At 41.6% G+C, this 14,244-nt stretch overlaps 1 protein-coding gene across 11 annotated transcripts in view; it reads right to left on the reverse strand.

Annotated features, from left to right (window-relative positions):
- Positions 1–13,564, reverse strand: part of UNC79 (unc-79 homolog, NALCN channel complex subunit) — a 107,177-nt gene extending 93,613 nt beyond the window's left edge. For 3 of the 11 annotated variants that reach the window (XM_039712766.1, XM_039712767.1, XM_039712758.1), the window contains exons 1-3: positions 13,457–13,564; positions 8,132–8,252; positions 2,334–2,638 (exon numbers count right to left, since the gene is read on the reverse strand). In XM_039712766.1, coding sequence (XP_039568700.1) covers positions 2,334–2,638; positions 8,132–8,252; positions 13,457–13,478 — 448 coding nt within the window. In that variant the 5' untranslated portion in view covers positions 13,479–13,564. Of the gene's footprint in view, positions 1–2,333; positions 2,639–8,131; positions 8,253–11,171; positions 13,364–13,456 lie in introns of those variants that run through there. The other 8 variants (XM_039712757.1, XM_039712759.1, XR_005627844.1 and 5 more) reach the window with 7 other exon arrangements.
- Between the last annotated feature and the right edge of the window lie 680 nt (positions 13,565–14,244).

Consider the following 14,244-nt stretch of genomic DNA (forward strand, 5'->3'; position numbering starts at 1 on the left):
TCAGTGCTACAGAGTGCTTCTCCTGCAATACATACCCACCAGCTAAATACACTCTTCTACAGCCTGGTCAGGCCAAAGCTCAGGATTGCCTTGCACAGCAGTTGTACTTACCCAAGCAACATGGAATGTTCTGATAAAAAAATATATATATTTCTTTTAATCAATTACTAAGCTGAAGAAGAAATAAATAACAAGTTGTATTGCAAAATTTGATTCTCTGCACACAAAACCATACAAAACAGCAAGCCATCTCCCCTTGCCCCAAGCATGAGTCAACCAAACTATTCCTGGCAGATATTTATCTAACATGTTCTTAAAAACCTGCAAGACAGTTCACTCCTTCTCCTGTCAATTCATCCTAACGCTTAATCATCTTTATCATATAAAAATCTTTTCCATTAAAAAAAAAAATTTCCATTGCTGCTATTTAAGTGTTTATCTTCTTATTCTGATCAACTACAACCACAAATAGATTGGTTTCATTTATTTCTCCTCACAGCAACCTTTATGTATTTTCATATGATAATCACATCTCCCTTCCATTTTTCTCTAAACTACATAAACCAATTTTTTCTGGTTTTCTCTCACTGATCACATTTCCTAGACCTCAAATCCTTCTTGTTTTTTTTCCCTGGAGTCTTCACAAATAGTACATGTTTTTGTTGAAGCTAGATGGACAAAACTGAAAATTTTACTCCAGCCGAGGCTTTACTAGGGCTGTTAGAATAATAAACATAATGCTTTGGGTGCCTCATGCATTAAAAAAAAATGTTTACACATTGCTAGAATAATATTTATATGTTAGTGACTTATGGTCTTCTCTGATCTACTGTTAACACCCAGAGCTCTCTGCAATACAGCTTCCAAGCTGGTATTGCCTCTATTTCCTTTAACTTCTCTTTTAAGCATAGTATTTTACATTTCTTCTCTGGAGACACTTCAAAACAGAATGCAACTTGCCACATATATCTCTCACATAAAGCATATGGTAGCAACCATCTTGATAACACTTTTAAATCTAAATTCTATCAGCTAAGTTAAAAAATTTTAAAAATACTTAGTAACACTAGACCCAGCACAGAGTCCTGTAAGATTTCCCACTGGTATGCCCTTCCTGCTGCCAAGCCACTGGTAATTACATCTAGAGTGTTCTCCCTACTCAAGTGGGGATCATGTCCCAGGATTCTATTAGAATGTAAAATGACACAGCAACAAAAATGTGACTAGGGACAGGAAAACCACTCAAAGTGAGCCACTGTGTTACCATAAAAAAAAAAATTATGTTTGGCCAATGTCATTTGTTCTTTACAGGTTTCCATTGACTGTTAATCGTCACCATGTTATCCATTTAGGAAATGATTTTTTGATAATTAACTCCACCATTTCTAAGAATTTAAGTCAAAAAGTTTGTATCTTGCTATAGGCCCTGCTTTTGCAAGATCACACCATTTCCTAGTGCAGCACTCTTGAATTCAAACATACTGCTGCCAGCTCAAAGGGAATTCAGCATTTAAAAGAAACAACATTCCCCCTGAAGAATTTCAGCAGCGTTATCAGATAGACAACCATCTTCCCACAGTGAACTATGTAAGTAATACATCATGATACCACAGTGGAAATTTATATTGGCTAATACATAGGGAGAATACTGGGCTGCTGAATCCCAGTAGGGAAAGGCTAACAGATTAACATGCCAGACAGATGCAGAGCAGAACTTAAGGAAAACAATACAAGCACACAGTCACAGAAACTGCTTGTAGCTAATTTAAAACATAAGACAATATTGTTTTTCTCTCAGTCAGACAGAGATGCTGCTATCTATTTTACACAGGAGTATTTTAAAGCCATCTCAAAGCACAATTACTGTGTTTTTTTCTTCAATTAGATATATACTATATTCTGTGTAGAGATGGACCTTCACCAGAACACTCAATCTGTGTATTTCTTATAGGCCAGATACACATTTGCAAGCTCTTTGTGCATTTTTAAGAGACCCACCCCAAAAAGACAGACTGAAGTTATCTCAGCAGATTCAAGTTTAAAATCTGGGTATTTTTACACCCATCTGTGTAATTTTTGTTACATACAATTGTATTTTAGTTACATACCACCAGCACATCACTAAAAATCAGACAACCTCAGAATTCAAACCCAAATCCACATTTAGCAAAAAAACATCCTTTATTTGAGAAAGTCAAACAGAACACTTGGATATAAATGCATCCCAGGAGATTTGAAATCCAGATCCAGGTCAGTTTAGGCCCATCTCTTCTACTGGATATATGCACCACTCATGGATTCACAGCACCGGAATCATTCAAGGGCCTGCTTACCATGTTGCCCATGTTGGAGCAAGGGAACTAGATCCAGTAGTGTCACCAGTGTCACGTAAAGTCCTTGATAGTCCAAAGATGGGTAGTCTGATAACTGAGCATCACGACTTTGCTGGCCACGTTCAGATGGAGCATCTCGCAGGACGCTGTAAAGGAGGGAGCGAGTAACAGTAGGGTTGATGGAACTGACCTGTGGTCTTAGAGATGGGGTGAGTGGGAATGGCACAGGAAAAAGACACATGGTCATGGGCACTGTCAAATTGGAGGCATCTTGATTCTCCTTCTTCCCTGTGCGGGACAAAATGCTGTTGGGGGGACAAAGAAAAAAAAGAGACAACAAAGACACAAAGAACAGCACATTACATTGAAATGACACTATAAAACAAATAATAAAAGACCAGATACATCCCACATAAGATGCAATCACTACCGAAACCAGCATGTCTACAAATCTAGCAACCATTTACTTCCATGCTTCAAGATAAGAGAATTAAAAGTTGACATCTAGGAAAATTTCATTGCATCTCATGTGTTATCTGGTTCATAAGGAGCAAAAATATAAAAATGCATGTTTCAGTGCCCTACCCATGTTTCACAGTTAAGAAAAATTCTAAGAATTAAAAGTGTTTAGCTGTGTCAAAATAGGCTGGTATTTTGCTCTGAGATTCTGAGGATTTTGAGAGATTTATTTTTTCCCCCCTATAATCTTTTGAGCCAACTGACTGAAAACATGCAAAATATAGGTGTGGCACTTGCAGAAACATGTTTTAGCAAAGAATAAACATGTGTGTTTGTTAAGATAGTCTTAAAAATCACATGTTTATTGCATTAAAATAATGTCCGTATGTATTTTATGATACTGTTTCATGACCACTCACTCAGTATCATTTGAGATAATGAAGTTTAAACAGGCACATGGATTTAGAAATAATATAATATTTCTAAAATGTTAACTAAACTACATTTGGAAAAGTCATAAAATAATATATAGTAGATGGTCTTCAGCATGTTTGTGAGCTAATGATAATGGTTGTTTATGTGTGTTTTTAATTTTGCCCATGTTTAGGGAGGAAACATTTTGCTTTATGAATACAAACACTCCTTGGGTAAATAGTTACCTTCAAAAATCTAAGGGCTAAGCAAGCAAGACCAATTATGTAACTGCAGATCAGACAGTATGTTACCATACACTCCTGCTGTTACTTACGTTATTATTCAACATAACTCACTATAAACTAAAGGAGAGATAATTTCAAAAAATAAAAATAATTTAGTGGGAATCAAAATAGAGGCTATACGTCAACCAGCTTGTTATGTAGTTTTTAAAATGTTGCAAACATGGTTGTAAACATGGTAATCTAATTTATTTTAAAAATAAACCCCTCTATTTTAAATAGAAATAAATTCTCACTTAAGCAGTGTTATATTTTATTTATCAAGCAATTATAGGGTTAGTTGATAATCTCCATATGTGCCTATAAAATATAATACACCTTTTAAATATATTAACCCACACACAATGCTTTTTTTTTCATTTTTAAAGCACCTTTTTGCACCTCTCAGTCATTGGGATTTCCAAAAGCAGTTGCTGTTGGTTTAACTCTGTTCCCACAGTCAGTGTTAAACTTATAAAAGACAAGCCAATAGCACTGAGATTTCCACTGACTCATGTAGAGCAGAATTATATCAAGAGACAGCACTTCTAGAAACCTCTCTTCTCTTTAACAGTACAGAAATCCCTACCATATAATCACCTCAGCCAATCTTACCCCCCCAGTTAATTCAGCTATTTACACAATAAGCCAAACTCTTGGTAAGGTGCTTACAAGAGAAGCCATATATAAAAAACACTTTTACAAAAACAATTATCTGCCAAGTGGCTACTTGGCTACTATTACGTCACCCTTGCAGTCAGAGATGACAGACACAGTCTGTCTTACAAAATTACTTTCTTTCTTTTTTTTTTTTTTATTGTGCCTCATATTTGGCAGATTATTTTGGTTTCTGTTACCCAATGTCCAGCAAAAGAAACATGATCACTGTCATGGTTCTATCAGAACATCACCTAAGATCTAGTATGACTTTAACAATGAATTATCAGAGTGCTGATTCCTTCTAATTTGCTTGATGTTCATTTGCCATATTTTACAGCTTATGTTTAGTGATATGAAGTTACAACACTATACTCCTTTGTTGTCTACCAACAGATAATACCAATTACCCATCTCTTTACTTGCCAGAACATCACTCCATGTGCACTTATTTCCAGAAAGGGTACTAATAATTTCTTTTTACATGACCTACAGGCCCATCTCTGGATTAGATGCCAAAGCACAGTTATTATATCTTGATCAGGGCATCCTTTGGTTTCACAGTAATAAGATTAAATCTAAATTCCAGCTGGAACCACACCAAATTTATTAAAAAAACCAGAATTTCATGTCCAGGCTTTTGCTGACCTGTATTTTTAAAAAGCAATAAATAGAGGAGTCAAAATTGAAAATCTAGGAGGTCTCTTAGGTCCAAGACACAACTGCAATTTGCTTCTGGTTCAATCAAACCAAGTACTGAGAATTTGGAGTATCTGCAAATCTTAACTCCATACTGAACTTACTCCATACTGAACTTGCTCTGCAATAAGGGGCAAAGCTACCAAGGCTTGTTTCAAGATGTGTATATCTTTGCTGCAAAGCCATCCCAAAATTACTGCCTTCTTGGAAAGGTTTCCTAAAATGCCTACAAGTGAAACTACATCTCAGCAAGGCAGCAAAACAAGCTTGACCGTTAATTAGCCACCACAGCATTTATAACTATGCCTCACATAAAGTATTTTACTTAGAAATACATATGGAGAATTTTCTTCAGGAAAATGTGAAAGAATAAGCTTTTCTGCCGTATGTTTCTTAAGCCTTAGATCATTCCTCAAATGAGGGAGAAATCACTGAAAATGAGTAGGGCATGAAACAAATTCATGCTGTAATGTAAAGAAATGCTTTTCCCAAAGAGAAAACTAAAGAAGAATTAAATGAATCAATGTGTTATGCATTGTGTATGGTGATTTTATGTGATGTTTGTTATAGAAATAAGGATTTTTTTTTCAGTCATTCCACATCTGTTCCCCCCACCCCTGAGCTTGTAATTTATGGAGGCTGCATACAGAGCAAAGGAGCAAATTAATCTCTTGTGCAATTCATCTTTAGCCAGCAAAATGACACCACATATGAATGTCATTCAAAACAGTGGGCACATCCCACTGAAAAGAACACAGTCAGTGTGTCCATAACATGGAAAGGTAAAAGAGCAGTAAACAGTAAAATCTACTTTGTAAAACCCGATCATTATGTGGAATTTCTCTGACTATTCCTTCATTATTTCTATGATTATACATGTTCACCAAGAATTGTTTGTCCCTAACAGTCCAAATTCATTGCATATGCTCTGTGTTAAGCTAGAAAGATTATTCTCCACCATGTACTTCTATTACTGATGTTAAACCTTGTACAATGGAGTCTCAGTGTAGGAGGCAGAAAAGAGACTCAGCATGCAAAATATTCAAATAAATTTCTGAACATGCTCTTCAGAAAGGTTCTTAACCAGTCTGTTTAGTTTTAGGGTAAATCTTCCAGAGATCTGCACACAGTGGGTGGGAGTTTCCTTCTTTCCATCTGCCACACTAAATACAGGGTGTGTTGTTTTGCTTTTTTATCCATCTTCTTTCTTAGTATCACAAGTGTATAAACTGACACTGGTTCAACCACAGCACTCAGCCTTTGACCCACAGTTCAAACTCCCCAGTTACAGGGGTTTAGAATGTGAATTTGACCTTGCCTGAGTATCAGAACTCAGTCCACTTAAATTTAGATCCAAGCACTGGCATTAATTTCTCATGCCCTTTTAGTTCTGAGGCTGATCAGATCCCAGATCACGAAGGACAAAGCCATTTGTGTATCAGATATGAGTATCACTTCTGCCCCATGGGGTTCAGCATTATCAACAAAAGGATTTTGGTTCAGTCCCATTCTGAACATGAAATGAAACAAATGGAGTTGCTCAATTGTGCAATTGCTGCCCTGATTTCTGATCTGCTCTCATAATTGCTAAGTACAAAACTTCTTCAGTAAGCCCAGGAACATCACTGCTCCTAGAGTGTGAAGAATTTATCAACAGGACAGGTCAGCTGTACATTATACAAGAAGACCACAGAGTGGCAGAAAGATGCTTTCTTTAAGCAGAACATTCTAAATCTATCCTGACCCAGTGAACTTCTGACCAAAAAGAAACATATCTGATTATAGCAGTTGGTAGTTACAGCTAAAAGAGAAAACGTTCAGAATCAAGCCCAACTTTTTTGCTTTAACAGCTTAAAGGCTCAAAGTATTTAAGCAAAAGCTGTCTTGTCATAAATAATCTTACTTAAATGCAATTTAAGTGTGTGTGGTACAAACAGTCCATCATAATAGCCTGAAGGGGAAACAGAGACACATTTCAGAAGTATCTTTTGTGACTCTTTGAACATTTTTTCCCATTGCTCAATACAATGAGACAAAATTTAATTTATTAACCTTCAAATAAAAAGTCCTACTGCCTGCTGTAAGTTTCTTCAACAGTCTAAACGAGAATGGAAACACATAGTTCTGCTCTTGAAATTTTCAAAAGCAAACGGGAGGTTTCAAGGTTGCTGTGAACAGACGTTCCACTAAAAATTGTTTCTATGTGTCTCTCCTTTTAAATGGGGTCAAGAAAATTTTGATGTATCCCAGGCTCTTTGAATGTTAGAATGAACTGTTCTCATTCTCTCAAGTTTAAATTCTGACTTCTCAACTTGTATACATCATAGGTGTATATGTACAAATATATGGGTAAATTGTATTTTGTTAATGTTTCCTCCTCAAATAAGGCAAACAGTTTTATTTCCAAACTACCCTTTGACAGCAGGGAGAATGTTTCCAGGTATAAATCAGGAAGCTATGCATAGAAATGCAATTTGAACTGCATTTTTCTGGATGTGAAAACTAGTGCCAGCCAAAACCAGCAGATAAAAATCCCCTATTCATGGTCAAAAGCCATTTTAAAAACAATTTGGAAATATGAATCCACCAGGCAGCACTGTGGAATGCACATTATTCCTACTAAAGTCTCACATGTTTTACTATTTTTTTGGAAGACAAGAGGTAGTATTTCCTATTAACAATGTATTCTCTACTCATGCGGTATTTAGTACGATATATTATTGCAAAACCACGATATATTATTACAAAACATTAGACTAAGTCAAAAATGTTGGATCAGAACAATCCTGATGTGTTGTTACCATCCAAATCCGGATCTGTGTACAAATTTTGTGTCTGCTCCTGCTGTTCCAAGGGACTGAACCAGAACCCAGAAGAGCTGAACCAAGCACAGTGAGAAGCCAGTTCTGCTTGCTCATCAGTCTGGGATTCTGAGGCACCAGGACTGTCAAGGAGGCCATGATTATACACATCTAAAACTCTATAGGTCACCAACTCCTTTCTTCACAAGTTCAGCATGTTTGTGCGTTCAGCTAAATCTTAGGACCAAGCAAATGCATAATCAACCAAGTTTATTCTAGAATCAGCCACTCAGTAAGGGGGCTTAACTGGGCAAATTGGGCAACAGCCACTGAAGAGATTCATTCATACCATGTTTTTCTTAAATTATGCTCTGACTCTTTTTGGCTGACCATTGATCCATTAAATCTGGCAACCAATTTAAAGCCAATCAATATTCCCTACAATTCTTTAGCTCTTTTTTCCTCAAGAGCATTAGTCAAAACTTACCTCAACAACGTCTGAGAAAAGTATTTCAGAGTATTTGCAATGTCAGTTCCAGAGGGCACAGGGTATATGTTGTGCAGAACCCGGTTATGGTATTCTTGAAGGTAACGGATTTTGGAAGCAACTACATAAAAGACAAAAAACAAACACAAAAACTTTCATTTAGGTTTTTTGCAAACTTTGACAGAGTCATCTCTGTTTGTTCCATTTTCTTTTTTTTCTTTTTAATTTAAGTGTTAAACTCAAAAACCAGAAAAAATCTCTCTGCTCCTTCTGTTCTGACTGAATAAATTGTAAAAGACTGCCAGGGACAGCACATGGAAGTGAATTTCTGCATCTGTATTAGGCAAACAGTGCTAGCAAATTAAAAAATATATATTGCCACTCTGCACTTCTTCCGTGTCTCCAAGCATCTCAAGAGTCATTTATAATTAATGAGTCATTGGATCACAGGAGGTTCATGTGAGACAGATAAGTATTTCTACAGCTAAAGCAGAGATACAAGCTAAGACAGAGAGACCTTATGTGATTTACTGTGGGCCATACATTTACTTCATGCAATGAACTAAAGATATGAAAAGAGCGAAGCATCTGCTGTTTATTTGTCTTAGGAAGTATGATCAAGCAGATAAGGGGACCTCAAAGAGCAGTAAGAGGTGTACACCTCCGCTGAAACAAATTTTTGTTGTATTACAAGTGACACTGGGTTTATTTTCTAATAGGAATCCTTGTTCAGTAATGGGGAAAAAAGTGATTACCCCCCCTAGTTGCGCTGCCTTACATTGTCTATACAGCACAAGACAGTCTCATGTAGAGACATTTTTACATACACACACAGAACTCTTCTTGCTCCACTCAGATTAACCAGCTCTGCTGAGAGAGCGTGCACTGGCTGGGGCAGAGGGCTGCTCAGCTGTGCTGCACTGCAGACACAGCCTCAGGAAAGCACAGCTGCCTGGAAACCCTTCATCATGTTAAAAGTGCACCAAGATTGCAACAGGCAGTTAAAAGGGGAGATGCTTCTGATTTTTCAGCCCTTAAGCAAAGCCCTTAAGAAAGATTAGAACAGTCTTTCACTAGCCCAAGATACACCTTGCTCTCCTACAGGGCTCCTTCAGTGTGGAAGATAAATCATGCTTCCTAAACAAGCAATTAGTCAATTATTGGTTTTATTCTCACGGTCAAATGGCATTTATTAAGGAATGAATACTATTAAATCCTCCATTGAACAGAAAGGTACTAACTACCTGGGAGACATTGCTATGCCTCTCTCTGCTGAGATAGATGAACAGTTAATGCATTTTCTGATTTTTTTCTGTGCCAATGGCAAGTTGAATGAGAAGGAGTGACATTTGATCTATATTGCAGAAAAAGACTGATAGACAGACACCAAAAGCAAAGTGTCTGCAAATACTGTTGGAGGCCCAGCTTGAGATACTGGGAGCTGTTTTGCCAGTATAGGTCACAGTACACACTGGATTTTCACATCCTGAAAAGATTCCCTGAATGGTCAGCCACACAAATGAGGTTTGACAATTTTAAGTCAATTATCCATAAAATGAGGAACACTCTAATAATCATCAAATGAAGAAAACTGTTTTCTTGAATGCATGATAAGAAATCCAATCTTACAGCACCCAACCAAGGTCATTCTTTAACACATTTCCTGCTGTAAGGAGGGCAGTTCCTGCAGCAAGTGAAGCTGCTACAAACAAAAGTCTCCCTCATGATACTATCTGGCTTCATCATAAGGAGAAAGCCCATCATGTGACTGATGGGCTGGGGTCTATGTGAAACCACCAAGCAAAAATGCAGCCACAGACACTGCCATAATGCATATGCAAAAGCAACACACAAAAATGCATAAGCATCTTTAACTATATTTCCTCATCTTTAAGTCTTTTACTTCATAATCAATTAATAACTAAAAGCATGACTTTTTCCCCTCTTCCTCAAACAACTGAAAACAGAATTTTGTCACTCAGATCACCACCACGTAGGCCTGTGGCACCTGTGGCACCTGTGCTCTGCAGGAGCTTATCCTGTGTGAGAGCAGCCATACCTGGCTGCCTGCACAGCCCCCAAACCACTGGGCTGGGAACATCTGGGCAGGACGTGTTTCACTCCACATTACAGAGGCTGACTTGGGCAGTCCAAGACTGTTTTCCCCTTGTCATCTCACACCTCATTCTTTCTGCCCACTAATCTCAGTTTTAGTCCCAGATTTGCAGGTTATTTAAAAGGTAAATATTTACTTTAACTGTCATAAAAATAAAATCTAGCTCAGTTTCTAGATTAAGAAAGCAATGACTTCGTAAACGTATTTTGCGATGTTAATTTTTCTGGTCAGGGGGAAAAAAAAGTATGAAACCAAGTACATTTGTAAAGGACACAGACTGCGCAAGGCAGTACCCAGCTAAGAACAACTCACAGCAAGGTGCACAGATTACTGTGGCTACCATGGTTTGCTGTCAGATATCTGTAAATTAAATGGACTAACAAAATGCCAAAGATCATTACACAATTCAGATCTAGATGTATTTCAGAGAGCTGTGTGCCTCCCTACAGTTACTAACTTTCAATAAAGAGGATAGGGTATCTAGAATCACTTAGAACAGCTTTTTTTTTAATGAAGATAGAAATCCATTTATTTTTATTAATTGCCATTGTTGTGCAATTGTATCAGGCAAAGTATCGAAAGAGAAAACTTATTTATAAAGCCTAAATATAAACATTAGCTTTAGGCTAAAGGTTTCAGCCTCACTTGCCAGTTCTGTTTCCCAAAACTCTGTCCATTTCAGCACAGCCTCCCAGAACACAAAGAAGCTTCTAAAGGAAAGCCCCAGAGCAAAACCTTTGCCGGCTTTCAAGTCACAGCAAGTGTATGAATGAGCCAACTTCCTGAGTTTCTGAGTACCCAGAGACACACTTCAAAAAGAGGTGTCACCCTGTGGAAGCACATGGCCACTCTGACAGGGTCATCACAAAAATCAAATAGGTTTCCCTCTAGCATCTACACAGACTTCACTAAACTCCTGAGTACCTGTATAAGCATTGACAGAACCAAGAGTGAAACCATTAAGAGTCGTCAAAGATGGCCTTGGTTGCTTTACTGTCCTGGAGGGGAACAGAGCAGGCATCAGACATTCCCAGGACAGTACTTACCACGGCTAATTACTGCTTTTTAAGGTGAAAAAGAATTCATTTTCTTTGAATACAAAAGAACACTTTAGGCATGCTGCAGAGTCAAATGATCAAACTCACTGTCAATATATCTGGTATGCAATACAAGAAGTGTGTGGTCACAAAAAAGAGCAGCTTCTCCAGTCACTCCAGTCTGACACCATTTTACCTGTTGTTCACAGAACCTGCTCAAGAGCTGTGGATTCATGTTTAGACCAGCACATCTTCTGTTCCAATCAGTGATTCCTCAGTTGCAGTGTTTCACTGATGTTCCTGGTAAACTGAGATTCATTATGACTTGTAACTTGAGTCCTTCCCAAGACATTCTGGTTCTTGCCTGTCACTCAGTGAGGGCAGAAGCAACAACAGCGACAGCTGGGGTCTGAAAGTTTGACTGGTAGTGATGTATGCACACCAACACATCCTTGTCAGAGTCCATTACTCAAAAATTGCTGGTGAGGGAATCTTGAAGTTATGTAGAGACAAAGGACATTTGGTAATGCCATAAGAACTAGTCAGGGAAGCAGCCTTGGTAAAAAAAATACATTCAGCAGGTTAGAACGCACGGGATATGTCCATTAACCAAATACTCTTCCTGGAGTATCATGAAAAGGAACATTAGAAGGCAGAAAGATCTGAAATCTGGACCCTAAGTAAATCTTAAAATAGAGAGCAATAGGGATACGGCAGGCCTAGATGCAGTGTCTTGAAAAGTACAAAGGGATGAAAAGAAAAAACAGCCAAGGTTAAAATATGTAAGAGAAGCTCAAACAGAGCAGACCAAAAGCATTAGGAATAGAGGAAGAGAGAAGACAGAGCAGGAAGAAAACGCCATAACCGATGCTAGGACAAACAGTAGCACAAATTCTTCCACATGGCAGTGTGAAGGAAGTGTAATTAGTGTGTAAGTATCACACGAAAGAAGAAACAATTACAGAACTCAGGTGCAAGGTGGGGAAGGCAGCAACAACAGAATGGTAGAGATCCAAACATTGCATACTTTAGGGCTTCTCTACAATCAGAATATTGTGTCTCTAGTTATAAGGCTAGAACTGCATCTTTACAGCAATAAATTAACATCTGCATAATATCATCCATCACTGTAAATAAGCAGTAAACCCCAACAGAAAAAAAAGTACAGGTATTCTTTTTGTTAGATTAATTCAGCAGAGGTATATATAAACACAAGGATCCTTCTCAGTGACCTGGAGAAAGAAGAGAGTAAGTCTCAGCATGCAAAGTGTCAAATCACATCACGTCATCATGACAAACATCAATCCAACCTCCTGGTCACAGACTGCCTGTTCATAACCATGACACTGTATCAGGCAAGGAAGTAGCTTTGACACGGGTGACAAGCTCAACTACCCCAGTATTGTCCTTTCAGCATCCTATCAGGGCTCTTGCAGACACACCAGGTGTCATGAGCAACAACAGAGGGGAGCACTTCCCCAGCCTGGCTGCAGGTACCCAACCACCATGTCATTACTCATGCTCTGATCAGCTCGAGCCAACATGGTGGTTACAGCACCCGCCACCAACAGAGGCACGCCGGCCGCGGCAGGGGGATGCCAGCACCTGGGGGATGCCAGCACCTGGGGGGATGCCAGCACCTGGGGGATGCCAGCACCTGGGGGGATGCTGCTGGGACCGGCCGCTGTGGCAGGCGGCCTGTGGGCAAGGCTCAAACACCCAGCCTACATTCACCGAGAGGTGAGCGGCCCGGGCAAGAACGACAGCACGGCTCTTCTCGCTGCATCTCACGGCGAGACCACCTGCAAGGTGGCCCGGCGTGCGTCACCTCTGCTCCCGCAGGTGGCTGCATCCTCTGGGATGGATGGACCGCTCCCGCCGCGGGGCGGGGGGCCAAGCCGGCGGCCTCAATGCCCGCTGTCCCCCCGATCCCTCATCCCCCCGCCGGCTCCCCGCCGCCGCCCGAGCAGCGAGGAGCTCCGGGGGCAGCGGCCACCAGCACCGGCGGCGGCTCCGACAGAAAGAGCCAGAACGCCGGCAGCGCCCTCCCCCTGCCCGCCCGCCGGCGGCCGCAGAGCGCGGCAGGAGCCCGGGCAGCGCTGCCCCGCGCCCCGGCCCCGCTGCCCTCCCCTCGGACAGAGCCCGGCCCGGCGCCCGCCCGGCCCCACTCACACTGCTCCGCCTTGGTGGACATGCTGCCGCCGCGCTGTGCCCCTCGGCGCCGCGGAGCGCCGGCCCCGGCCGCGATGGAGCCGCCGGTGGCGGTGCCGGTGCCGCAGGGCTGCGGGCCGGGGAGCGGCGGCGGGCGGGACCGGGCGGGAGCGCGCTTAAAGGGGCAGCGCGCCCGGCGGCCGCGGCACACAGCATCCTCCGGGGGGACGAGCGGGAGGCCGGACCGGGAACGTGGGACTTGGGATGCCATGCGGAGGGATGCCCCCGCCTGGCCCCGGGGCGGTCCTGGGACACCTGCCCAGGACCGCCGAGCTTGTCACAACGTCGGGCTGGGAGCTGCCGAGCCGGCAGACCTCGACAAGCGTCGGCGGTGCCCCCGGGGCCGCCAGGGTGGCCGGGGCTGCGGAGGGGCTGGCGGTGCCCTGGCCCGGCCCCGCGGGAGCTGCCCTGAGCGAGGACAGCGGTGGTGGCACTGCCAGGGGCTGTGCTGGGCATCCCTGTGGTCTTTGACATGGGGCAGGACCATTGCTCCCTTGCGTACTTCTCCCCTCGAGCCCTGGGCTCCCGCTGAGCCCCAGGCGGGCAGTCAGGTGCCTCTGGGCCGGCTTTCCCACCTGCTGCCACCTGCACCAAGCGCCTGGGCACCGCCGTGCCTTCCCCGAGGAGGCGAGGGCTGCGCTCAGCCCCGGCTGTGCCCCTCTCCATCACCACATCCCAGCCACGGTGACTGCCCAGGAGCACGGTGGGATGAAAGGACCTTTGTCCAATTGTGGTGGGAGTAGCGTAAT

The sequence above is a fragment of the Passer montanus genome, unplaced genomic scaffold (genome assembly GCF_014805655.1).
Source record: "Passer montanus isolate IOZ18808 unplaced genomic scaffold, ASM1480565v1 scaffold27, whole genome shotgun sequence".
Lineage (NCBI taxonomy): Eukaryota > Metazoa > Chordata > Aves > Passeriformes > Passeridae > Passer > Passer montanus.